The following is a 26917-nucleotide window of genomic DNA, read 5'->3' as shown; positions in this document are numbered from 1 at the left end:
ATATTGTGTTGTGCTACTTTGTGATGATTTGTAGCAATAGGTTTTTCCACAAGAACTGACTTGTACTGTATTATTCAGGATGCTTAGATTCTAATCTGTTCTTTATTGAGTGTTAAATATAAATATTTTATCCAACAGAATAATTATATTCATTATTTGGGGGCTGTTTTAATTCAAAACCCTAATGTCATGTTGGATATTAGTGTAACCAATCTAATCCTTGGATATCAGTCCACAAACCTGCAACTTACAAGCAACAGAAAGACAAATGCAACTGGTCGTCCTCTTCCTCATTGCAGAATCTACATCTACTATATAATGACGAAAACTGTCTGTGTGTCTGTTCCACGTTTTTCTCCTCACTGACTTGGTCAATCCATGTGAAATGTGGCACAGTTGTAGAGGGTCATGGGAGGATGCGAATGAAGCAATATTACATCAATTGGCCAAAGGGGGGCGCTATAGCAACCAATTGAAATTGCAAACTTTGAATGAGCATATCTCATGCCCCGTATGTCGTAGAGACATGAAACTTTGCACAGAGATGCCTCTCCTCATGAGGAACTAATTTAACTCAAGAACCCATAACTTCCGGTTATTTTTCCATCATTTTGAATTTTTTGAAAAACACTTAAAATCAATCTCTTCCTAGGAAGTTTGACCGATCTGCATGAAACTCGGTGAACATAATCTAGGGACCAATATCTAAAGTTCCCTCTTGGCAAAAGTTGGAAAACTTACTAAAACTGAGCTTCTATTAGGCAATGAATATTGCGGAGGGCGTGGCTCATCACATAAAGGTGTATAACATCTCAAGGGTTTCACCAATCACCACGCAACTTTGTAGGCATATGAGCACACATAATCTGAGGGGACCCCTCCATTATTGACCTGATCAAACAAAATGGGGGTGCTAGAGAGCTAATTTCTTATGTAGGCCTAACCGCCATATTGATTTTTACTAAACTTGGTCGATATGTAGAACAGGACGCCTCAAGGTGACTGGAGAAATTTAACTCTAATTGGCAACTGGGTGGCGCTATAACAACAGAAAAATGCTTAAAAATGGCTAAAATGCGACCGATCGCTGTGGCTCCCCCTGTGGACCAATGTTTCGGGGTTTTTTCTAATTTTTGGTATGACTAAGTCATGGTATGGTTTGCTGTACATAATCACGGAAACTGTCAGTGTGTCATTCTGTCAGTCAGTCATTCTGTGTGTCCCACGTTTTTCTACTCACTGACGTGGTCAATCTATGTGAAACTGCACATAGGCATTGAGGATTGGCATAGGTACAAGGTGACAAAGGCAAAGCTACCAATGGGTATGGACTAGTAATGATCATTTTTCAATGTTAAACATATTACATTTTTTCTTAGTGGCAGTTATTTTATAGTCCTGCAGGTTTCTTTCTCAAGGACATTTTAAAATACAGACAGGAGGAGCCATCCAATCACCAAACTTGTGATTAAAGGTTCCAGGTCCTCCTCTGTTCTGTATTTACATGATTTTTCCTGATTTCCTTACTTAATCATAAAGTAAATCATTGTTATGCCAATTACACTTAACTTTATGTGTCTGTAAAACCAGGATTCTCCAACAGACTGACGTCATTAAATAACTCTCTGAAGGAATTCAAGCACTGAATGTCTGATAACTTCCTCCAACTCAATGAAGAAAAATCACAAATAATATTATTTACATCATCATTTACAGTCATCAGTAAAATGTTTCCTGACCTAGCGCCTTCTGTTAAGCCAAACAGTAGAAATCTGGGCGTTATCTTCCACTCCCATCTGACTCTCAATCGTCATGTCAGTAAAGAAATTCAGTATTGCTTTTATCAGCTTTGAATGGTTTCAGAAAACAAAGATTTCTGTCATTCTCTGACTTGGAGAAAGTTATTTATGTGTTTACTTTGTCAAGAATTATACTATAGTACTATAGTAATTCGCTCTTTACCTGCCTGAACAATATGCACGCTCATGCCTTCAAGTTATACAAAAGGCTGCTGCCAGACTGTTACTGATTTCCAGATTTGACTCATTACTTCAAAGCACTACTAGCTGCATGCAAACTCAGATGGTATGACAGTCCTCCGATCTAGACTTACAACTAAAGGAAACTGCTTGTGCTGTCAAGGCTCCAAAACTCTTGTCATTCTCCCAGATGAGATTCATCATGCAACCTCATATATTTCTTTTACCTATATAAATAAAGTTGTCATTAAAGGACAACCCATTCTACCTCCTGCGCCACACCTGCTCAAGATTATTAATTAAACCAAGGTCTTGCTGGCACTCCCAGGGGTCAAGTTTGATCCATGCATCACTTTTCAGGAGATGAGTCTGCTTCCCTTGAGGCATCTGTCTAGTCTCAATTTAGGGTTACTGCATGACAGCATGAAGGATTATAATCCTTCTGTTTAATTTGTGACACTCTGGGGAGCAATCAGACAAAAGCTCGCTCAGGCAAAGGTTATATGGTACAGATTCAGGATCATCAAACACAGTGCAAATGCTACATGATAATGCATGCAGTAAAGGTGTTTAGGATATGCGTCATTAGGACATTGGAACATTACGTATAATTGTAGATGAAAGATACATCCCACAAATGCGCTGGGACACATCATCAGTGATTTGACCTGCAGTCATTGGGTGTTTCAGGTCTTTCAACAAATCAGACACCCTCGCCTGGGCGACCCGACCGGAGTTGATCAGATCAGCCTGTGTCCCAGCAGCATTTGGCCACAGATCTGCCCTCTTGATACAAAGCCACCTTGTGGCTTTTTCTGCGGCTTCAGTTGCAGCTTAGATCGCCTTCCTCTTTGCCTCCCCAGTGATGCCTAGCAGAGTAAATGCCTTCCAGAGTTATCACCCAACAAATCTTCTGCAGCCTACCTCCAGAGACTCACAGCAAGTTTGCCAGTCTTGCCCCCTGCACAGTTCCACCACCTCCTGGTACTTGGCATGCTTCCTCTCATTGGCCTCTTCCATACGCTCTTCCCAGGGTACTGTGAGCTCCAGCATAATCAGTTGTTTGGTGGAGTCTGAGACAATGATTATGTCTGGACGAAGCCATGTTGGTGTTATCCTGGCTGGGAACTTAGGCTGTTTTCCAAGATCCACTTCCAGTTTCCAGTCAGTGGAGGTGGTGAGGTGTCCACACTCTGCTCTGGGTTGTATGTGGGGCTTCTCTCCAGCTTTGAGGAACATGGTGGTCTTAGGCTTGTGCAGGCCTTTGATGGTGTTTTAAGGAGGCTGATCTTACAGTAACATCAGCAATACGTATCTTATGACTAAGAAATCTTGGTTCAAGGGGTCAAAGATAAAATTATTTAGGAGGCTAATTTGGATTTTTTTCTCAATGTAAAGATTTCCTCCAGCCCCGTTTTTGTGGCTGGTATGGTTTTTCTACAAAAATTACATTGTTAAAAGTTGTTAATGTGGACTTAAATGTGATTTACCTGCCAGTCTTGTTGGTCTTTCCTCTCCTTAGCTTGCGGTGTCTCTACTGTTCCTGACGGCCATTGCAGCCCTGGCAGTCACATTAGGAGAGGATTATGGTCAAAGCAAAGACCCGCCTTCAACAGTAAAAAATCCTGGTGTATACTATGCAAACCCCATCCTGTATGCAGTCACATGGGTAAATATTTCAGGTTCTGTATTGATTTATTTGCCCTGTTGCTCTAGATGGAAAGATTACATGTTTTTTTTTGTGTCCTCCTTGTTAGATCCTCCTGCTGTTGTGCCAGGAAGGAGTGAGGCGGAGGGAAGGAGCAGTAGACTCAGCCACTCTCTCTCTCTTTTGGTTGCTCCTTGTTGTGTGTGACATCTTCCCATTCCAGACCCTCCTGCGCGAGGCGCTTAGGCTGGTATGAGCAGAGACATCCTGACCTTTACTTAGGCAGAATGCAGTCACTCGATGTTATTCTTTCCAGCTCTCCATCTCAATCACTAATTTAACACCATTCACTGTTGCACCCCCCTCACCCTTAGACATATTTGTTACACTGCTTTCTGACCAACAGGGAGAAGTCAGTGATGTCCCTCGTTTTTGCCTTTTCTACATTTCCTTTGGCTTGGAATTGATTGCACTTATTCTTTCCATCGTGGCTGATATCCCTCCAGAAGCCGAGGAGCTTGTAAAAAAGGTACCAAAGCATTCAGATGGAGGCATTCTTGTTTTGTATTGTTTGTATTTGATACTGCAAAATTCATCATAATGTAACAAATCACCTAAACCACCATCACCTCTGCCTGCTGTGAACATAATCCATATGTGTGCTTTTGTTTTTATCCACAGAATCCAGAGCAAGGTGCAGCATTTTGGAGCCGAATCACTTTCAACTGGTTTAACAGGTAAATCAGAAGTTACTACAGTAAAAATGAAAGCAAACACCCACCCACGTAAGCCTTAACACCCAACTTCCTCATCTTTCTCCAGTATGGTGGTGAATGGGTACAAGCGGCCCCTGGTTCAGGAGGACATGTGGGAGCTGAACGAGGCCGACAGCTGTGCTTACGTCAACCAGCGCTTTCAGTACATTATGGAGTCAGAGTTGGGTGCAGCAAGGGTCCGGTTCCAAAACAAGTTAAAGAAAAAACAGAGTAAGAACAGAGACAAAGCCCAGGAAGAGGCCTTTCCAAACGGCATATCCAACGGGCTGGCAAAAGGTGTCAGTCAGGATGTGCTGATGATGGTAAGAGAGTGCAGAGGAAACACTAACACACATGTCCAGAACATTCTCTTGAACTTTAAATGGATTTTGATTTTTGTCGTGCCGTAGATTCTGCTGCAGGGCATGACATGATTCAGCCAAGTGGGACGTGAATCCAGAACCCTCATTGCTGTCATGGACCAACATTGCAATCAAGCAGTCGCAGCCTTCTGTCATCATCAGTATGCCGATCTTAGCCAGGATCAACTTTGCAATCATGGTCCTGGAGTTACAAAAACAAATAGTCCAGCGTCAACTTGACAGTAGTTATGGATCAACACAAGCACTTCAGTCTTGCCAAGAAAATGATTTGAAGAGGCTATAAAAAGGAGGGAAATGGGTTCATTGCAGTTCTTTGCAACTACAAAATTATATTACTTTTTAATGTTATTGAACAGTTTTCTCACCTTTTGGTTAGATTACTTACCTTCCTAGTTAGCAAGCTAACTTGCCAACCCTGCAGTTGCTCATAAGGATTTTGTTCAGCGTTACCAACTTCAATTGGTAAAAACCTAACTTACCTCTGAAGAAGCACAAAATAGTTTTGAAAGAAACATACAAAGGGGTAGGGGTCTCATTTATAAACATTGCACAAAACGAGGCCTGAAAGAGATGTATGCCACTTCCCACGTAAAAATTGTGATCTATAAAAACAGACATGATGGGAGAAACTTTGAGCCATGCTTACGAACATTTTGGAGACGGGAAATTGGTGGCACAGATGGTGAGGTGGAAGCCTGATTGTAGAAATTGTCTAATATTTTTTTGGCGCACGCCATTTCGTCCATACTTACATTTTCAGTATGGATCCTACGCATTGTTTTATAAATGAGACCCAAGAACGCTGACAATGTTAAAGGGCTGTGACTGGTTGATCGCAGTGTTGGTCCAGGAACACAATGTGGGGTGTTGATCAAGAAACTTGTCTGAGGTCTACTTGGCTAATCACATCATGCCTCTGTCAGGTTCCTCAGATTTACAGTAGGCTACTGAGAGCCTATCAATGTTCAAACATTATTTTTCTTTAGGAGGAAAAGGGAAAGAAAGAAGAAGAAAAGAAGAAGAAGGAGAAAAAGGACAAAAAGAAGGAGGGAGATAATTATCCCAATTCATGGCTGGTTTCTACCATTTACAAGAACTTTAAATGGATTCTGCTTGAATCTGCCTTCTTCAAACTTCTACAGGACCTGCTGGCTTTTGTCAGTCCTCAGCTACTAAAGTGAGTCAAGCTTTCAGTAACGCCCTCTTTCAAGCACTAAGGTATTTCCAGTAGTTTTCTTGTGAGCTAAGCAGCTATTTATTGATCTTGATTTGAAATGATTTGATTGCTCACTGTAAACAACAGAGACAGAACACAAACCTTGACCCTGCTGAGTCACAAACTAGTACAGATACTTTTTACTGCTCTCTCAGAAATCATTAATTCGGGGTCAGGAAACTCTTTTTCTAAAGAGAACTATATTGAACTGATTACAAAGTGGAGAAGACCACCGGAAACTATGGATAATAGTCAATCATTATTTATCACCTTAACAGCATTGAATTTGTGTGAGATTGTAAGAGTGCTTTTTTGTTGATTGTTTTTTCAAAGGATCAAACTTGATGAAGTAGGATCAAAGATATAGAGCTTTTTTATTCCATGAATTTAAATTCCTTGTCAAAACCTGGCACCTACATTCCTTAAAATGCAACTTTGACAGTTTTCCCAGATATTTCTTGTGAGCTATGCTTGTAGCAGCTAATGTAGGTAGCTTCAAGCAGAGATGAGATTGTATTCAAACCTGTAAACAGACCTTGATGTGCAAAATCAACTGAGCTCCCCTTTAAAGCTCTTAAAAAATTCTCAGTCCTTGTGAATGCTCTAACCCTTTCAGCTGACATTGGTTAGCCAACACTTGGTCTACAAGCAGACTGGATTTAAAATGAAGAAAGGGTTGTAAAACATTACATGATGGAAAAATAGATAACCTCTAGATGCTTAAATTATCATAGCAGCAGGTGTTGAGCCGTCCCTTTAACCACCTTTTGTCATTCTCTTAGATCCATGATTTCTTTCACTCAAGACACTTCCAGGTTCACATGGGAAGGGTATATGTACGCAGTGCTGCTGCTTTTGGTGTCCCTTCTGCAGTCTCTGTTCCTGCAGCAGTACTTCCAGCGCTGCTTTGTGCTGGGGATGAAGGTTCGCATTGCCATCATGGCTGCGGTGTACAAAAAGGTAACGTCAGGAGTGACAACGTTGACATTTTCTAACTTTACCTCACGCGGTGCTGTAAAAAGGAAATCAATTACCATGCCAGTTCACAATATAAGAAATAAAATACCACATGTAGTTCTCAACACCTGCCCACAAGACTTGACAGCTTCAAGTGAAAAATCCCTTTAATTAACTCATATAATGACCATTTAATGTTCAATTAAAAAAGGAGCATTCTCTGCGTCGGCTCAGCGCCTTGTATACTACAAGAGCAATTTCCTGAACTATTCAACATCTTGTATGCATTTATATACAGTAATTATTATTGTGCCTTTGATGTTTTCAAACATTTTGTGATAGCTGTTCCTTTAAGAGCCCCCTGCTGCTGTGTTCATGTACAACAGCATGAAGTTTAAGAAAAAACTATTCACACCAAATCATCCTCCTCTAACTTCCTCTCCATCTCCCCTTCTCTTTTCAATCCTCTCTTGATCCCTTTATCAAGGCATTGGTGGTGTCTAATGATGTTCGTAAAGAGTCTACGGTTGGGGAGACGGTGAACCTGATGTCAGCAGACGCCCAGCGCTTCAACGATGTGACCAACTTCATCCACCTGCTGTGGTCCTGCCCTCTGCAGATCATGCTGTCCATTGTCTTCCTGTGGATGGAGTTAGGACCCTCTGTGTTGGCAGGACTGGCGGTCATGGTGCTGATGGTGCCAATCAATGGACTGCTAGCCACCAAGGCCAGAAAAATCCAGGTCAGCAGAAATGCACACACATGCAGGATTGTTACTGCCCATACAAAGTATAGTCTACTGTATGTACCATCAATAACAGACCCATAGTGTTAGTTTATGAATTAAAATTGTAACCTAAAATACTGTGTTCTTTTATTAATTTATTTTTATTTGGCCAGGAATAGCAGCAACACACAATCAAGAACAAGTAAAATTTACATAAAAGCACATAGATTTAAGTAACATAAAATGATCAGATAAAGCAGTTGCACACAGACAGCCTGAACTCAATAGATTTCACTGTGGTTTTAAACTCATTCAAGGTCCCCGTGTCTTGAAGCCTAAAATCAGTCTGCAGGTTTGTTCCACGCTGTATGTGCAGAGAGCCTAAAAGCTTTTCCCCCCAATTCAGTTCTGACATTGGGCACAGCAGGGCACAAAATGTCCCGAGAACAGTGACTGTAATATCCATATTTGATATGCAAAAGAGAAGATAAGTAGGTAGGAATTTTACAAACAATAGCTTTGGGAATAGAAACACCAGTGACTGAGGCAACATGTACACAAAGTGGGCCATTTCGCTTTTGATTATAAAACACAATGGAGATTAAGAGATCCTAGTGTGTAATGAATCCTAGAGCCCCATGATAGACACTATCCAGCATGTAAAGACAATAAGCAAGGGCATTCATATACAACACACAACAGGTTACTTCCATAACTGCTTATCCTGTTAGCTGACACTGGGGGAGAGGCAGGGTACACCCTGGACAGATCACCAGACTATCACAGGGCTGACACATAGAGACAGACAACCATTCACACTCACATTCACACCTATGGGAAATTTAGTGTCACCAATTAACCTGCATGTCTTTGGACTGTGGGAGGAAACCAGAGAACCCAAACTGATGCAGGGAGAACATGCAAACTCCACACAGAAATGCTCCCCCACCCTGGGTTTGAACCAGGAACCCTCTTGCTGTGAGGCCACAATGTTCACCACTGCACCTCTGTGCCGCCCAGGGTCAAAGGCAGACTCTACCAATATCTGTCTGACATAAAAAGAAAAGTAAAACTTGTTTCTGAAGTAAAAGCCAAGTCAAAGCTTTAACTTTTTCACAATATGCTGCATATGCACCTTAACCTTCCCCACATGCAATTGTTAAAGGAATGAAATGTTAGTAAACTCCTGGTACAGTCTCCTTCCTTTTAAAACTTAAAAAAATAAAAACACAGAAAGAAGTGATTACTTGAGTGCTTTGCTTACACCTGACACATCAGTTCTTTATTGCATGTTTCCAGTCAGTTGTCAACATTTATTCCCAGTAACTATTGTTTCTTGGCCTTGTAATAAGAGCTCTTAAACACTTTTTATGATTCCAGTGTACTTGCTGTGCTGAAATGCTGCGTTGAAATGCTGTGTTATATCTGTCACTTAAGAAACAGCAGGGAGAGTGAAGCTTTTTCCGCCCACATCTTTTAAATGCACTGATTATTTAAACAACAGAAAATTACAGAAACCACAGAAACAAAAGCAAAATACTGTCGTCTATATCCCCTGTGTGTGCACAAGCAAGACCAACATTAATTTGATGTTTTCAGAGTTCAGAATGAAAATTTATAGTGCAACCAATTTTGTGGTTTGTAACTTTCATCTCTATTTTCAGCCAAACAACCATGCAATTGCCATTTAAAAAACATACTCACAGTAGCTATTGATCAAGTTACTTTAGCCCTTTAAGCCAGCGTACAGGCAGTTTAGTTTAGTTTAGTTTAGTTTAGTTTAGTAGGATCCCTGTTAGCTACTGCATTGCCACAGCTACTCTTCCTGAGGTCCACAACATCTTTACATTTGTGACAGTGCACAAAACAGCTCACATATAACACTTAACAAAATAACAGGACTAGACTAGACATTGACACAGACAAAGAAGACAGCTCCTGGTAATACATTATTAAAATATATACTTTGTCATTATTTCATTTGGTGAGCAACTGCCGGTTTGGGGCTAAATTTTGCTCCGGGTACATGAAGATGCTCCATTATTGTAATATTAGACCAAGTGGAAATAGATAGAAATAAAAATAGAAAGAAGGGAAATTCAGCTGTCCAGCAGCTCATAAAAGACAAAAAACAACAACCACATTACCCCTCATCAATAACAACACAGTACTGAAATAGACATAAAATAAAAAAATGTTAAAAATAAGTGCATAAATAGGAATTGAATTAAAATGAAATTGCCCTTCCCACAGACCAGTCCAGTTGTGGCTAGAGTGACATGTGTAAGTGTGTGTGTGACTGGATTCAGGTGTTAAACAGTCTTATTGCCGTGGGGACAAAGGATCTCCTGAAACGCTCCGTTCTGCAACGCAATGAGATGAGCCGACTCCTGTAGCTGCTCCTCTGTCACTCCAAAAGGCTGTGGAGAGGGTGTCTGCTATTGTCCATTATAGCTTTCAGTTTGGTCAATGTGCCCCTCTCCACCACAGCTCTAGTGCAGAGACATTTAGTTAGTGATTCGCTAACTAAATGTCTCTGCAGCACCACAAACAAAGACAGACCCTTCACATCCTGAGACACATGACAGCTTTGACAGCTATACTTTTGTGTGCTTTACAGATAATCATAGTCTTTGTCAAAAGGTGCTGCTTCAATAGAATATTAAATCTAGCTTCACAGTTCTCCTGTGTGATGTGTCGAGGGAGGGAATTGCATTCATGTAGATTCGTGCTCTGTACATTACTGCACGTCTGACTGAGTTTGTTCTTACTGTTAGCAATATAAAGTGTCCTCTTGTAGCACATGTTGAAGGGTCATCGTGTCTATCTGAACTAAAAGATATAATTTTAACTGAGATATTTCTGATGAGTACTAACGAGGCAGGTTTGAGAGGACATAATGCTACAAATGACCTGTCCTCCTGGCTGCATCGTAATCACAGTTATTATTATTACATAATGTTAACAATGAGCGCTTCTACCTGCTGATTGACATTTCCTTTTCTTTTCAGATAGAGAACATGAAATTCAAAGACAAGCGGCTTAAAATCATGAATGAAATACTCAATGGGATCAAGGTGAGTTAACAGGCCATCATTAACATTAATTGGTGTAACAAGCAGAGCCCCACCTCTGCTCCCTTTTTGTGTAAATATTTTTAATGTGGATTGGTGATGGACTCTGGGCGAGGTGTTCCTCACATAAAAGGATTTTATGCCTCAGGAAGAAGTCGAATGTTAGCAGTTCCTTCTATTGTACTGCACCCACCACCTGTGGTTTATTGGACTGACTACAAAAAGTGTGGATCTCTCCCTATGGTCTTCCACCCTTCCTTTTCCCTGTCCTCCACTTCCTCATGCCCCTCTTTGTCTTTCCTCTCCTTCCAGATTTTGAAGCTGTACGCATGGGAGCCATCGTTCCAGGCTCAGGTGGAAGGCATTAGGGGGCAAGAACTGAAAGTCATGAGGAAGTTTGCCTACCTGACATCCGTCTCCACCTTCATCTTCAGCTGTGCTCCGGCTGTGGTGAGTCCCGATAAGTAGCCTCGCAGAAAGTGGTCTTTGCAGATCTTTTTTTTCTCCTTACACTGTCTTTTTTTTGCAGGTTTCTCTGGTCACATTTGCAGTGTTTGTTGGAGTGAGCCCAAGCAACGTGTTGACTGCTGAGAAAGCTTTCACTTCCATCTCTCTTTTCAACATCCTCCGATTTCCCCTGGCCATGCTGCCCATGCTCATCGCTGCCATTGTGCAAGTAAGGGAACAACAACACACGCTACATGCACAGATAACAAACTGAAAAGCCCACTAACTTATTCTCTGCCACTTCAGACATCGGTGTCTAGGAAACGACTGGAGAAGTTTCTGGGAGGTGAAGACCTTGAAAGTGACACTGTGCGCCATGACTCAAGTTTCAGTACGTACTCCATTAGTAAACACACGTTCCTAATCTGAGCAGTAAAGCTTATTTACCACTTTGTTGGTACACAATGTCCTCTCTGTCTGTCTGTTTTCACTGATCTGTGTTCATCTGTTAGACACTGCTGTTAGCATACGTGATGGTTCCTTTGCTTGGGAAAAAGAAGCCGAGCCTCTGCTGAGAAAGTATGTTTGTTATGAACAAAAGAAAGTAATACTGCAAAGCAATATATTTGTCCCTACTGCATCTGCTAGTGTTGAACACATCTACTTTGTGCGTTTGCCAGTGTGTCCTTGGATATAAAGCCAGGTCGGTTGGTGGCAGTAGTCGGAGCTGTGGGCTCAGGAAAGTCCTCTCTCATGTCAGCCCTCCTGGGAGAGATGCACTGCATCAAAGGCTTCATCAACATTCAGGTGACATCTTATATCCACCTTCCAATCTGTCAAACAATGATAGTGTGTTTAGCCAAGAGCATATGATATGCACACATTCTGTAAAGTGTTAATTAAAATTGCTCAGTTGAAATCATTTTGAGAACCTCTGAACAACGTTTGAACGTTTGCAGGTTTAACATTTCCTCAGAACAGTTTTCTCTTGTGTAGTGTGCCAAATCAGCAGCAGTGTGTATGTAAACCAAATTCTGTTGCATCAAATAAAATGAAACCACGTCACATTAAAAGGCAGTGTGCTTGCAAACTAAGTCAGGGTGTTCAAGGCACCACCGCTTCCCTTTAAATAAACATTTTGCCATGTCTTGGCCAGGATTAAGGTAAGCCAGAGCTTTGGTGAGAATTTGTGAGGTCACAAAACTCCATCCATACAGCCCTGAGGAGATGTCTAATCAGCCAGAATAACCAGTATAAACCCTGTGTGGGTGTTCAGAGACTTTAAATCAGAATCAGAAATACTTTGTTCTGCATGCAACATTCAGAGCATTAATATAGCAGCAAACCATTGTTTTCTATGTAAAGTCATAGTGGAGTAATGGCATCCCGATCAGAGAATGAAGTCACACTACCTCTGAGTGTTGTAATCTGAGCCTCTCTGTTGTTTGTTGTAGTGAACTGGGTCAGCCACACATGCATGTTAATAGCTAACTTGCTAATAGGGGGGTTACTGATATCGGCAACGGCATCGTCGCTGAAGTGCCCACTCTGCAGTTCCCCCCAGGTTAGCACTGTTGGCTCTGTCAGCACTGTTGCCATTGTTAATTACTGTTTATGGAGTTAGTAGTTAGCAGCTAGCTACCGGCTCAGCCACCCACATGCTGAACCGTGTCCAGACAACTCATAGACATTTTGAATTTTGCATAGAGCCCCATCAAATACTAAAATAAGATTAGAGTGTATGAAGATGTTTTTCCACTGCAGTAATAATTATACATTTACCTGAGATCACAAAAAGTGATTCATGTGATTTTTCATGATCAAATCTTCAGGATATTCATTTCTGCTGTAAGGCTTACAATAATAGGATATCAGTCAGGATCTTGACTGAGTTTGTTTTAAGATTATAGACGTGGAATAGCTCTGCACAGCAGTAGTTGCAATCGTCCAGGATTAAAATACAATAAAGCCTGAGGTTTATTTCACTGTGATCCTCCAGCATACAACACAATAGAAACCATAAATACGCTGAAACAAAACATACAATGGCAGAGTGGCACAGCCTGTATGTTCCAGGCTCTCTTCATTATACAACCCAGGCTACAAGTTAATTAGAAACCATTTTTCCAAGGCCACTCTGAAGACGTGCTCTGCTGTGATCAATATTTGGCTTAAAGAAAAATATTTTCAGCAGCAGCACAGAGATGCATTATCGAAGCTTTAAAACTGTTAAAGAAATATGAAATTAATTTTCTGAAACTGAATTCCATTTTATATTGATCTTTCTTCTTTTGAATTGCAAACCCTTTTATTCAAAATCCAGCTTTGTGAACTCTACCTTGCAGTGGCATCAATACAGGTGGTCTCTGAGGGCCCCCCTTGACATTTAAAATAAAATAAATTAATAAAAAACAGTCCACATTAATCATACTATCAAAATAATCACCAGTCAACAGTTTATGTAATAATCAAACTAATAATATCAATCAAAATTATATAATGTGCTTGTCCACACCAAGCTATCCAAAATTTCACATAGAAAATTAGGATGCCTGCTTTATGTTAAGGTATTTGTCATTTTCCGGCCATTTTTTGTTTTTCTTGTTATTTTTTTAATTTTATTTTTATTTGATAGGGACAATCCAATTTAACATAGTTTCAATACATAAGCTGTGTTCGAAATTGCTCCCTATCACGGATATAGTGCCCTATATAGTGTGCTTGCCATTTTGTAGTGTTGTTTGAATTCTCTGCGGTTAATTTCTCAAAGCGCCCGGTTTGTTTACATGATGCTCAGCGCGTCCACTTGCGTCACAGGAGTATGTGACGCAGCTACTGACGCAACGACATTCAGAAAATTTCAGTTAGTGTCCGAAATCTCATTCAGTCGTTCCCCATGTAGTGCACTACCGTAAATTACCAAATAATAGCCGGGGCGTTTATTTGTTTCAATCACTTAACAGACCAGGCGTTTATTTGGGACAGGCGTTTAATTCCTTCCTCACAAAAATCTTGCTCAGAAAAACTGGGAAAATATGGTAATTTATTCAAATTCTGTTAATTAAACCAGAATGACTTTAACTTTTACATGTTTTAAGAGTAAGATTACAGTACTGTAGTTAAACTTTTTTCTTCTTTTGTCAACACAACACTCTCACAACACTTTCAGGAAGGTAGACAATATAAGGCCAAATACTGAACAACAATGGCCAGATCCTGTCTGTAGCTATATCAGCAACTTGTTTTCTGAAACACACAGAAAAAATAACATGTACTGGTACATGAATTTAAAAGAAACATGAAAGAAGGCAACCTGAGTAAGACAACAAGAAAACTAGTTCAACAGCCTGTTGTAAGACCAAGTCCATGTCCATCCTCTCACTCATCCTCCTCATCAGCATCCACCTCCTCCTCCTCCTCCTCATCATCATCATCATCCTCAACTACCAGTTCGTTTTCAAACTCTTCACCCTCATCTTCCTCCTGCTGCTCAGCTTCTCCATCATCCTCCTGCTCTCCTTGTCTGGCCTGAGCCAACATCTCTCTCCCTGCAGCACATGGCTCTCCTTCTTTGAAGCAGTGGATCAAATGGTCCTCACTGCCATCACTTGCCATTGTCAGGCCACACACCTTAAAGCACAATATTCCAAAAACGTATATTAAAATAATTATAACATTTACTGTTATAATATATATATATATATCGCCCACACACACACACACACACAAACAGACTCTCTCTCTCTTTCATTTACAAACAGAGAAACTTACACACACAATCACCTTGAAGGATTTTTTCACCACCTCCGTGTCCAACTCCTCCCAAGCTTTAAGCACCCAGGCGACAAGTAGGCGGCGAGCTGGGGCTCTCATGTTTCCTCCAGCGGTGTAGGTTTTGTCCGCGTCACCGGCCATCCAGCTGTCACATGACTCGTGCAGACTGGCTTTGAACGGCTGATTCCAAACAACGTCAGGTGCCTGGATGTATTTTGTACATCCTCCCGGTATCACGGCCATAGTTATCTTGTAGCCCCGCTTGAGCTCCTCTTTAGTGGCTTGGCTGATGTGGCATCGGTAGGAATCCCAGACGAGGAGACGAGAGCCAAAGTTGAATTTCCCCACAACTTTCTGCAGCCAATCTGCAGTGAGGTCGTCATTCATCCAGCCATTTTTAGAGGATGCTATCACCACTCCACCGATACTTTGCATCGCCTTGACTTCCCTGACACCTCCTTTGAAAACCACAAAAGGTTTCAGTTTGGTCCTGTCCGCTTTTGCTGCCAGAACAACAGTCAAGTGGCTCTTCTCGTGGCCTGTAGTTTTCAAAGGGACACTGCCGGCCCCGCGTGTCTCCACAGTAGTGGACCCGACCATGTCAAACCACACCGCAGTTTCATCCATAGCTATGATGTCTCTGTCCGGTATCTTCTTTGTTTCAATCATCCGGGATGAAAATGTCACAAACTTCACCAGCTTCTCTGTGAATTCTCTGGCATCCTTTTGGGCCATAGCTGTACGTCTTCTGCAAGTAAAGTTGTTGCGGCGGAGGAAACGATTTAGCCATCCAGCACTGGCGGCAAACTCCTCATCTCTGCTGTCACTCACGGTGGCGTACATTTGTTTCGCCATCGCCCGGATCATTGTACGGGACATTCTCTAGTGGCGTGCCCGTTTGCCGATAACCAATTCCCGCATGTTTATCTCAAGCTCCTCAGAAGCTTTCTTCCTACCTCCACCAGGCAGCCTGGCCCTTTTGCTGTCCTCCTCGGACAGACGCTGAAGCTCAGTTTTATTTTTTCGCCAATCTCTCACTCTCTTGGGATCGACAGAGAAACGTCTAGTGGCGGCTTCTCCCGAGTTTTCCTCTGCATATTTTATGACAGAAAGTTTGAATTTCACGTCGTACTTTTTAATTTTTTTTTGCTGCACCGGAGCCATGGCGATCATTGATGTGATATTGACAGAAAGCAAGCACAATAGCCTTCGTGAAAAAAGCGCGAAGAAGAAAAACGTGCAGTGTCAGTGGTCAGTGTCAGAACCGACGGTTATTTATCAAAATATACACCTGCACCCGGCGTTTAAAGGGGACCCTGCGGTTATTTGAAACCCGGCTATTATTCGGTAATTTATGGTATATAGTAAACACGAAATAGGGAATAGTGAGTGAGTGGACGGTTTCGAACACAGTTAGAGTATGGGACTGATGTGTTGCACAAGGAGTTTATAGGTAGCCTATTGCTATTTTTTTGTTCCTAGTTGGGCTTTTAAATGTAGACCTTAAATGTTATTAGAAATACACAGTTTGAAACATCATACATACAACCAGAATACACAACAGTATGAGTTACGCCACTCGGCATACCGACACAACACCACTTTATCCTGTGAAAACAACATTCAGAATCAGATTCTTTTGATCTGAGGACCCTTACGGACTAAAGGAATATGAATAACTTAGAGGGTTATTGAAGAATGGACTCATAATTTGAGGTGGCCAACAACCCGGTTTTATAAATCTGAAGAACTTCTATAAAAGAATGAACTGCTTGGCAACCAGACCAGACGTCTGATTGTAGCCACACCAGGCTAGTAAAAAGGACTAGGTGTTTAATTGGGACTAGGCTTTTTACGGTATTCACTTTGTAGCCTAATATGTCACTATTTCAGTCCTTTCATCTTTAAGGTAGGTTGTGAAAGAAATAATGCCCAATGCCTGGATTCAAGTTGAGCCACATTTGGCATATGACATATTAAGGTTGATTTGCAGTCTAGCCTCACTTTCTCCTCCTTCTTCCTCCACTTCTTAATTGCACTACCATGAAAGCTCTCTTCTCCTCCATCATCCTCCACACTGCTTCCTGCCTTTAATTCAGCCTCTATCTCTGGTGTGGGAACAGACCCATTTAGGAGAATGAGGTATGAGACAGGCTTAATGTTAGTCTAGAGCAGTGGTTCTCAAGTGGTGTGCCATGAGGCCAATCCAGGTGTGCCGTCGGTTTTTGGGATAATGATGACTTATTATAATATTTAACTGGGCCTATACAAAAAGTTATGAATGAATTTTTAACTGACTGCATCGGTATTTTGTGCGCACCTATGTCCTGATAAAAAGGGAAAACTCTAGCTAAAGGATGTAATGTAATTTTATTTAAAAACTTTCACGGGGAACTTGTCACTGTTCACATGTGGGAATTAAAAGTGTGTGATACATCAAAAACCCTGATTGGCAGCCAGTGTGAGGGATGATAACATTTAGCCTCGCGTCACCAGGCTCTTCACGTACGGCGAAGAGCCTGGTTTCCATTCACTCTGAATTTTGTCTGGATTTTGGTTCCGGTCTAGAGAGCGGATCTGGAATTCACCAGATTCACCAAGGTAAAAGTGTTCACCAAAGTAAAACTTTAAATTCTGGCGCACCATCGATTTCCGTCTCCGGTTTAGTACCATGTTGTGGTTGTTGTTGTGGTTGATAGAGCATGCTACATGGCGAGCATCATGCAGTTTTCCTCTCTCTTCCACCCCACCGCCCCAAACTTTATCGAAAAAATGCATTTACATACTACAGGTATAATGTACAAAACTAGGATCAAGTGCCTATTAAATTAAACAGACAACTGAAATAGACAATAACTTGTAATACAATTAAATACAATAAAAGAAAAAGGTTAACTTAAGTTTCACCGCATTTTTATTAGCTTGGTGCTTTTATTTTGACGGAAAGACGCATCCATCGAGATCCTGTCTCTCTCGCCCCGGTTCCGGTTGCTTACCAAAACGGGCACTAAATGGCCCCAGACTAGATAACATTTGAAAGGAGAAAGCCATGAGTGGGACAATAGATCACTTTATTGTACAGAGTAAATAACAATAAAGCACCAGCAAAGAGATAAAAAAAACTGTCTGTAGACAGTATCGCAAAAGCTACCTGTCTTCTTTTTTGTTATTTTTATTGTCTTACATTGTGACATGGGTGATAACACACATTATAAAAGCTTTTGTGCACAGACATAAAAACAAGTGTGCCTTGAGCATGCCTGGCGTGCCCTTTGGTGTGCCTTAGACACAAAAAGTGGTATAGAGTATAGTTACATTTGGCATATCAAGGTGAAGTCTAGCCAGTATGATTTCACCAGTTTTTCCTTCCCGAAGTGGCTGGGATTTGAGTGCAGCCTGGACCCTTTGCTGCTTGCCATCCCCTTATTCTCCCCTACCTTTCACCGTCTCATAAAGCAGAAATGCCAAAACATACAATAGTAACTAAACGAAATGCAAGCAGATTCAATATGAGCATGATGAGTGATGTTGAAGTCTTGTACTCAAGTGAGTCCTCATTCTGAAGAATAACAAGAGAAGCTTGCTAAGCCTCAGTTGTTCTTAACTGAATGTATGATTTTGATTATAACACAAATCAGACGCGAGTAGCTCTTGGTACAGCTCGTACATCACCAGAAGCATACTGAAGCACTCAAAGTAAAAGAACATTGATGCAGTTTCGTATAGCGTATCTCATTCATCACACAGAAGCATGTGAATCACAGTATTGTCAAGGAGTCAAAACAATTGTTGCGTGACCCTCAGTCCTGTCTGTTCACTACTAATTTGTAATTGACTAACAAAGACAAACTTTGCTGTCAGATCAGATGTTCAGCATTGTGGTACACAAGGTGGTAATTCTAGTTTATGTATAAAAAGCTCAGTCTCTCAGCCCAGTTATTCAACCATGACTATTCATAGGAGCCCTACATGAGTCACTGTGATAATGTTTATTATGAGCAATTTTCCGTGCTCCTCTACATGCAATATGGAAGTAGTACAAAGGTGTAATTCAGCCTAAAGAACAGGTTGAACCAACAAACAAGGGATAGCTAACTAGCGAGGCGAGAAGGAACTGTACCTGACTTTTGATGTCCTTCTCTTCAGGGTTCACTTGCCTTCGTGCCACAACAAGCCTGGATTCAAAATGCCACTCTAAAGGATAACATCCTGTTTGGCTCTCCCGATGAGAACAGGAGGTTCCAGGAGGTGGTAAAGGCCTGCGCCCTGGGTCCGGACCTGGAGCTGCTGCCTGGGGGTGACCTCACTGAGATTGGAGAGAAAGTAAGATGCGAGGATTTGAGGATTTGTCATGGGAGTTTTGTTGCCGTGTATGGCTTATGCTGTGTAAACACATTCTGAATGTTCAGTGAGAACGAGAACACGATCATAATTGAACATTTGTCTCAGTTGATCTCCAAGCACACAAAACCTGTGCTGAGTAATTCCCCATATTTTCAAAGAAAATACCATCAGAGGTATTGTCAGTGTATTCTTATCGATGAATATATGTTGTAAAATCCTCTCCTCTCCTCTCCTCTCCTCTCCTCTCCTCTCCTCTCCTCTCCTCTCCTCTCCTCTGTCCTCAGGGCATCAACCTCTCAGGGGGTCAGAAACAGCGTGTGAGCTTGGCTCGAGCAGCTTACAGTCAGGCTGATATTTATCTCTTAGATGACCCCTTGTCTGCTGTAGACTCTCATGTTGGAAAGCATCTCTTTGATGAAGTGATTGGACCCAATGGACTACTGAAAGACAAGGTTTGTGCTGAGCCTTCAGCAATGCACTGAGCAATTTCAATACTTCAGGTTAAAAGAACTACCATGCAAACTTACTGATGTAAAATAACCCCATTTTAGGGTCATCTCATTTTCGAGGGGATCCTACATACAATACAAACAAAGTAACAACACTGAGATGAAACAAATAAACACAACTATTTTATGGCTACAAAGTTTCCAAGGACATAAGGACTTCAAACATGTACAATTAGACTCAAAATATGAGCTCAGGGCATTCTGAAACAAAGCAAATGATGTCACAGATTGAACGTTAGAAGGCAATAAAAGGTCAGTTATTTTAACCAGATGGGGCCTTTAACGACAAAAGCTCATTTTCCAAAAGCTTTTGGAACTGTAGAGTACAGAAAAAAAGCTGAGTAGAGTGCCTCCATTAATGATTTTAAGTATAAGGTACAAAAAACAGCCGTTGATGCTGAGGATAGGTGAAGTGGATACATTTAAAAAATTAGCTGCAAACAAAGATTGTGCCTGTTTGTACTGGGAGAAGGCCAGTTGACATTAGGACATACAAGGACATAGGCTTTTGTGTGCTGCAATAAGGGAGGAAAGATACGTTTAAGGAGCATTTTGATAAACAAAATTGGTCATCTATTGGTAGCAGACAGTTCAGGATACAAATATCTTTTTTAACCAAAGGTATGAAAACAAATAATAAAAATGTGATTTTTGTGACTTTACTGTCATATCACAGCCCCTATGTACTTTCATTTTTCACTGCCTGAGATAAATTATGATTTCGCAACTGAGGCCAAATGTGTCTTTGTCTGTACAGACTCGTATCCTGGTGACTCATGGAGTGAGTTTCCTGCCATACGTGGATGAAATAGTGGTCTTGGTGGATGGAGTGGTTTCTGAGGTTGGATCCTACAGCAGCCTCCGTGCCAGCAAAGGAGCTTTTTCTGAATTTCTAGACACATATGCCAAAGAGCAAAGCAATCGAAGCCACTCAGAGTCAGGTGATTGCACCATTTTCACTCTCTCTTGGTTGTTACCTGCACAAAATACTTGTGCACAACCTAAAACTGTATCTGAAGTCTTACTTTGTGATTATGAGCTATATAAAGCGCTAAAGATTAGTAAGACACCACGATGCTATGTGATCATATTTATTCAGATCGTTGCCAGGACACTGCAGACGTGGAGCTCATACCTGAAAGAGAGGACACTCAACCTGACTCTCCTTTGGAGGACACAGTTTCTGTTACACTGAAGAGAGAGAGCAGTATCCGACGCAGCCAGCGCAATGGCAGGTTAGAGTACGATGAAGTTGTAGGCGACAAAATAGAGAGACAGCTTGTGTTTGTGCATGTTTGTGAATGAGTGAGGATTAATGTGGGTGCCCTTCTCATAGGGCGTGTAAGAAAGTCACCACTATCGCAAGATCTCGTGTCCAAAATATTGTCTCATCCGGTATTTCTTGTTTCCATGCACTTCATACAAGATCAATATTTTAGTCTCCCACCAAGTATCTTTTCATCCTGTTTTCTTATGTGGTCTTTTTTTGTCTTTTTTCTAGTGTTAGACTAAGAAAAAATAACTCCATAAGAAAATCAGAGGATGCTGATGAATCAAAGAAAGGCCAGAGGTTGATCGACAAGGAAACTATGGAAACAGGACGGGTAAGAAGTTCTTGACCTACCTTGACTCTCTTTTTAAGGGAGGCAAGTTTAATTATAAAGCACCTTTCAGCAACAAGGTAATTTAAAGTGCTCTACATGAAACATTGATACGAAGTACATAAGAAAAAAGAAAATACAAAAAGCCATTAAAATACAATTGAAACAGTCATTAAAGAACACTAAAATAGAAAAATAAAAAATGAGGTCAAATATACTGAGACAGGTAAAAGATACAAGAATAAATGCAACAGTGCAGTGTTAGAGATAGATAATTATTTGATTAGATAAAAGGCAGCGGCAAACAGAAAAGTCTTCAGTTCTGATTTAAAAGAACTGAGAGTTGAAGCAGACCTGCAGTTTTTTGGGAGTTTTTTCTACATATATGGTGCATAAAAACTGACCGCTGCTTCTACCTGTTTAGTTTTGACTCTGAGGACACAAAGCAGACCTGTCCCAGATGACCTGAGAGGTCTGGATGGTTCATAATGTTGCAGAAGATCAGAAACTGACTTTTTGACAGACAGGAAGCAGGTGTAAAGTCATCGGAACTGGTGCACAAATCACACAAAAATCCAAACCTTTTTTTTCCTGAGCCTTTTGTCTCTCTTATATCCAGGTGAAGTTCTCGGTGTACCTCCAGTACCTGCGTGCCATGGGCTGGGGATATACAGTCATGGTCTTCGTGGTTTACTTCACCCAGAACATTGCTTTCATCGGTCAGAGCCTGTGGCTGAGTGACTGGACCAATGATGCAGTGGACTACTACAACAAGACATATCCAAACTGGAAGAGGGACACCAGGGTGGGAGTGTTCGGCGCTCTGGGAGTGGCTCAGGGTAACTGAACAATTCAACTCATTACAGTCTTCTTTTTTATGTGGCTAATATTTTCAGATTCACGGCAGTTAGATTTAAAGCTAAAATTAATTGTATTTCAAGAAGCCCTTGAGGTAATTTTTCAAATTTGGCACAAATGTCCCAATGGACTAACAATGAACTGATCAGAATTTGGTGGTCAAAGGTCAAGGTCACCATGACTTTGCATCTGTCTCATTCTTGTTAACAAGATATCTCAAGAGCACTGTGAGGGAATTTTTCCAAATTTAGCACAACTATCCACTTGAGTCAAGGATGAACCAATTAAAATTTGGTGGTTAAAGGTGAAAGGTCAAGGTCACTGTGACCTCATTCGCCACGTTCTTTTGAAAGCAGTTTCTTAAGAACACCTCGACAGAATTTCTTCAAACTTGGCACAAGCGTCCTCTCAGACTCAAGGATGAACTTATTAGAATTTTGTAGTCAACGGTCGAGGTCACTGTGACCTTGCGTCCATCTCATTCTTGTGAACAGAATATCTCAAGAAGGCCTTGAGGGAATTTCCTCAAATTTGGCACAAACATCCACTTGCCTGTCTTGGCCAGGACACTCTTGTAAAAGAGATTTTTAATCTCAATGAGTCTTTTCCTGGTTAAATAAAGGTTAAATAAATAAAAAAAAACTTATAACTATAAGGAATGAACTAACTAGAATTTGGTGGTCAAATGTCAAAGTTCAAGATCACTGTGACCTCATAAAACATGATTTTGTTCATAACTCATGAGTTCATACGTTAATTATGACAATATTTCACACAAATGTGTAATATGGTATAATAATGACGTGATGACATTTTAGGTCCAAAAGGTCAAAGGTTATCTTTACTGTGACATCATAATGTTCTGTAGAAACGCTTTTCTGGCCATTATTCAACATCATATCTCAGGAATAGAGGGGGAAACATTTTGGCAGATATTGAATTGGTGACACTAATCTTGGGTGTCCACCTTTAACTGTGGTGATTGTATAGATCTTTTTGGGGGAAGATGTGTGTGAAGCATCCATGTATTCACAGTCGTGGATGCAAACTGTAACTGCAACTTGACGGGCTGGCAGAGGCATACAACCTCGAGGGAGGGATTCTAGTTTGTCTTAATTGTGGATCTAGAGCCAGGAGTTAATACGCCTAGCTTTTGCTGTGTTTATGTCATATGGGCTGGATGGTAGAGATGGGAAAAAAATGTTTCCAACCTGTGAGCATCATCTAGCATCATCTGACAACTGACATGACAGTTGTATAAGGGATGTAACACTATATCCATTAAATGTGGATTTAATTGCCATAAGCCGCAGACATGAGGCATCCATGTGTTTGATTTTTAGGCAATTCTGTTCTGATAAAACACCATATTAGATATAGTGGAGCTGTCCAAAAAAAAAAAAAAACAATGACAGCAACAATTAACCCTTAGATGCATCAGTGGGTCAAAAATGACCTGGTGAGATTGTTTTCTGATAATATCTTTGTAATGATATTATGATAACTTATCATTTATACATTTTTAAAAATTGTAGTTTTTGTATTACTCCTTTTTTATTACTCAGTTTTCATAAGTCAGAAATTGCCCATATCAGAATCAATGTGTTTATGTTATATTTGTCATTTTGTTTAAGAATAATCCTTTGTATTATGTTTTGTATTATAGGTGGGTTCACACAAGAATGATTTCATGTTTGAAATATTTTTCAGTTTTCCCTTTTTAACATTTGAACATCTTTTTGAAATAACTGAACAACAGCAAAATTACAACAGTATAGAAATGTCAGCATTCTTTTTTTTTGTATGTGTGTAGGCATGTGTGTGCATGTGTGTGTGAAACTGCCTGTTTCATTACACACAGGTACATTGCATTTCCCACACCTATTGTTGTCTTGGTGATCTTTGTTACCTCGGCGGATCTGAAACCTCTTTCTCTTTGGCTGATCTCACCATTGTGGGGATTCTATGACAAAACAAATCAGACATTCCTCCTCTGTTGAAGGCTCCCAAGCTCAGCACAAAATTTGGATTCAAAGGCAACCTTACCATGGTCAGCTATGTGAGAAAGAAAGGAATGGCTGTTGTTCTCCTGAGCACAATGCACCATGAAAGTGGTGGATGAAAATAGCAGAAAGAAAAAAAACAGACGTAATCACATTCTACAACAAGACCAAAGGAGGTGTAGACACTATCGACCAGATGGTTGACACCTGCATCTGCAAGCGTCAAACACAGAGGTGGCCCATGGTGCTGTGGTACAAAATGCTTGACGTCGTCACCCTGAATGCCTATACGTTTTTCACACCTCAGCACCCTGATTTCAAGAATGTCTTCACCAATGCATGATGGTTCTTCCTCGATGAGCTCTCAAAGGAGCTTGTCACACCACACATGAGGAGTCAATGGGAAAATGTGGGGTGACAAAAGCCCCAACCCAGCCACAGGAAAGAAGCAGACAGGACCAGACAAAGAGAAAGAGGTGTCAGATCTGCCCAAAAAGATTGCAAAGTCAACAATAGGCGTGGAAAATACAATGTACCTGTGTGCAATGATCACAGCCAGAAACAGGTAGTTTGTCATAACTGCATACAGTGAGAAGACACGGAGACTGAGCAGGGACTATCATATTAAGAGCTTCAGTAAACACGATCAGTATAGAAACACATTGATTCTGATACAGGTCATATTTGACACACTTATGGAATAGTGTAGGGTCTAATCATATGTTCATAATAATATGCTAAGCTAAGCTAATTGACTCCTGCCTCCAGCGCTATATTTAAGGGCCCTGACAAACCAAGTCAACGATATGCTGTCGGTCATGGTCAGGCCATCGGTGAGTGTCTGTCGCCCTAGTTTTTGCAGTGTGTCCTGCACCGTTGGCAATAGTCAGCCCATGTCTGCGTTTTTCTGGCTGATTTAGCATGTTGAATCAGTTCTAGTTTCCCTTTGAATGAGGAATACAGGCTACCGCCTCCTGCTGGTATAGAGACTAATTTCTTCTCAGGCAAGTGCAGAATGTTTGTGTTAGTTGGCCGTTGGCTCAAGTGCAACTTTTTGGCCGAGACACAGGCAACATGAGGCAATGCAACAGTCAACCTTCGTCACCAGTAGTTCTTTGATGTAGGTTTGGTGTTTCTGGGCCTTATCACATTGACATAGAGAATGGTATCAGTTTCCTCAACTCTTGGCAAAAAGGCAAATAAGTGTATTTCCCCAATTGTTGAACTTTTCCATTGATCTAAATGCTTTGAAATGCAAATGCACAAATGACCTCTTTTGTAACCACAACACTTACAGCAATTTAAAGTAATTTTCACACCATTTCAATCTAATTTTCCTCAGAGACTGGATGAACTTAAAGCAGCTGTGCGGAACTTTTCGTTTTCGTTGATTATAGCGCCCCTTTGGTCGAAGCGGTATGACACCTACAGCCTGGTGTCGTAAAATTCCGACTGCAGCTGGCAATTACCGCATGCATTTGTTTTGGAGAGCGAGAGGATTAACTAACGTCAGGTCAGTCCAAGTAATTAGTGGAAACAGCAAAATTACTCAGTAAATTCTCCTGTCGTGTTTCTGTTCTGATCTAATCTAATCTGTTGTGTATTTTGAGCTACTAAGGCTACCGTAGTAGTGTGAGCCTCAAGTTATTCTGGGTAATGTAGTAACCATTGTGCTACTGGAAACAATGAGAAGCAGCCGTGTACGTTCGGTGTAAGGAGGAATAAACAGTTAACAAGTCATCTGCTGAGTCCGCATTATTATGTGAAAAGAATACTCCGACGATTTGCCCTTTCTCTATCATTTTCATATTGAGACAGCGGTTAGCATGGCACTTGTAGAGAGTCAGTACATCTTGCGCGGAGTGATACACCGGTGAGCAACAGCTGCAGCTGGCTCTGGGGCAGGTACGCTAGGTCACTCGGTAAAAGCAAACAAAGAGACGACACGGACGATATTACTCACCCGACTGAAAGCTGTCCATCAGCTCCTGCAGGCCTGGGGCGTTTTTTCCAGTTCATCTTAGGAACATGAAAAAAAGTTTCAATCACGCCAGGATTAGTGATTGCTGCAAAGTTTTCATTCCTTGTAATGCACTCTCTGTGGCGGTTTTCCTCCTGATGATATATCTCCCCAACGATGGTAGCACCGAGGGAGCGGAGGATTCAGCCTCTCTTCTCGCCTGCTCAGCATCCAACACATGGAGTTCCTCATCTGTGTACTATGGGTCTGTGTCCGCTACAAGAAACTCTTCAAAATCGCGTTCAAAGTCGTCCATTGCAGCTACTAAAATCCGGAGATATCACTTACAAGGTACGTCTGTGCCTGCTCACCGGTGTATCCCTCCGCGGATCACAGCACAGGACATACTGACCCCCTATAAGCGCCATGCTAAACACCGAGACCCAGCCACTGGACGTACAGACACAAAAAAGATATCGATCATGTTGTCTCAGTATGAAAATGATAGAGAAAGGGCATAACTCCCAAATCGTCGGAGTATTCTTTTATGTGAAGATACACAGTGAAGACATAACATAATCCTAACACAGCAAAGCTGTTACCTGCAGCCTTCGCTTGCAAAGCTAACGCTACTAACGTTAGGTCAGTCCAAGTAATTAGTGGAAACATGCTAACATGCTAA

The 26917-nt window shown here is 41.2% G+C and overlaps 1 protein-coding gene across 1 annotated transcript in view; it reads left to right on the top strand.

Moving 5' to 3' along the window:
- The window catches only part of abcc2 (ATP binding cassette subfamily C member 2), a 49491-nt gene that overhangs the window by 9079 nt on the left and 13495 nt on the right, over window positions 1–26917 (top strand). The window contains exons 3-22 of the mRNA XM_033612945.2: window positions 3502–3648; window positions 3737–3877; window positions 4034–4156; window positions 4309–4364; window positions 4450–4705; window positions 5752–5942; window positions 6764–6941; window positions 7426–7680; window positions 10677–10742; window positions 11052–11189; window positions 11269–11415; window positions 11493–11577; window positions 11699–11765; window positions 11867–11993; window positions 19107–19283; window positions 19589–19756; window positions 20571–20754; window positions 20913–21048; window positions 21315–21417; window positions 22034–22253. Coding sequence (XP_033468836.1) covers window positions 3502–3648; window positions 3737–3877; window positions 4034–4156; window positions 4309–4364; window positions 4450–4705; window positions 5752–5942; window positions 6764–6941; window positions 7426–7680; window positions 10677–10742; window positions 11052–11189; window positions 11269–11415; window positions 11493–11577; window positions 11699–11765; window positions 11867–11993; window positions 19107–19283; window positions 19589–19756; window positions 20571–20754; window positions 20913–21048; window positions 21315–21417; window positions 22034–22253 — 2965 coding nt within the window. The remainder of the gene's footprint in view (window positions 1–3501; window positions 3649–3736; window positions 3878–4033; window positions 4157–4308; window positions 4365–4449; window positions 4706–5751; window positions 5943–6763; window positions 6942–7425; window positions 7681–10676; window positions 10743–11051; window positions 11190–11268; window positions 11416–11492; window positions 11578–11698; window positions 11766–11866; window positions 11994–19106; window positions 19284–19588; window positions 19757–20570; window positions 20755–20912; window positions 21049–21314; window positions 21418–22033; window positions 22254–26917) is intronic.

The sequence above is a fragment of the Epinephelus lanceolatus genome, chromosome 17 (assembly GCF_041903045.1).
Source record: "Epinephelus lanceolatus isolate andai-2023 chromosome 17, ASM4190304v1, whole genome shotgun sequence".
NCBI lineage: Eukaryota > Metazoa > Chordata > Actinopteri > Perciformes > Serranidae > Epinephelus > Epinephelus lanceolatus.
Note: the sequence above shows the minus strand (reverse complement) of the source record. Positions and strands in the feature narration are given on the sequence as shown.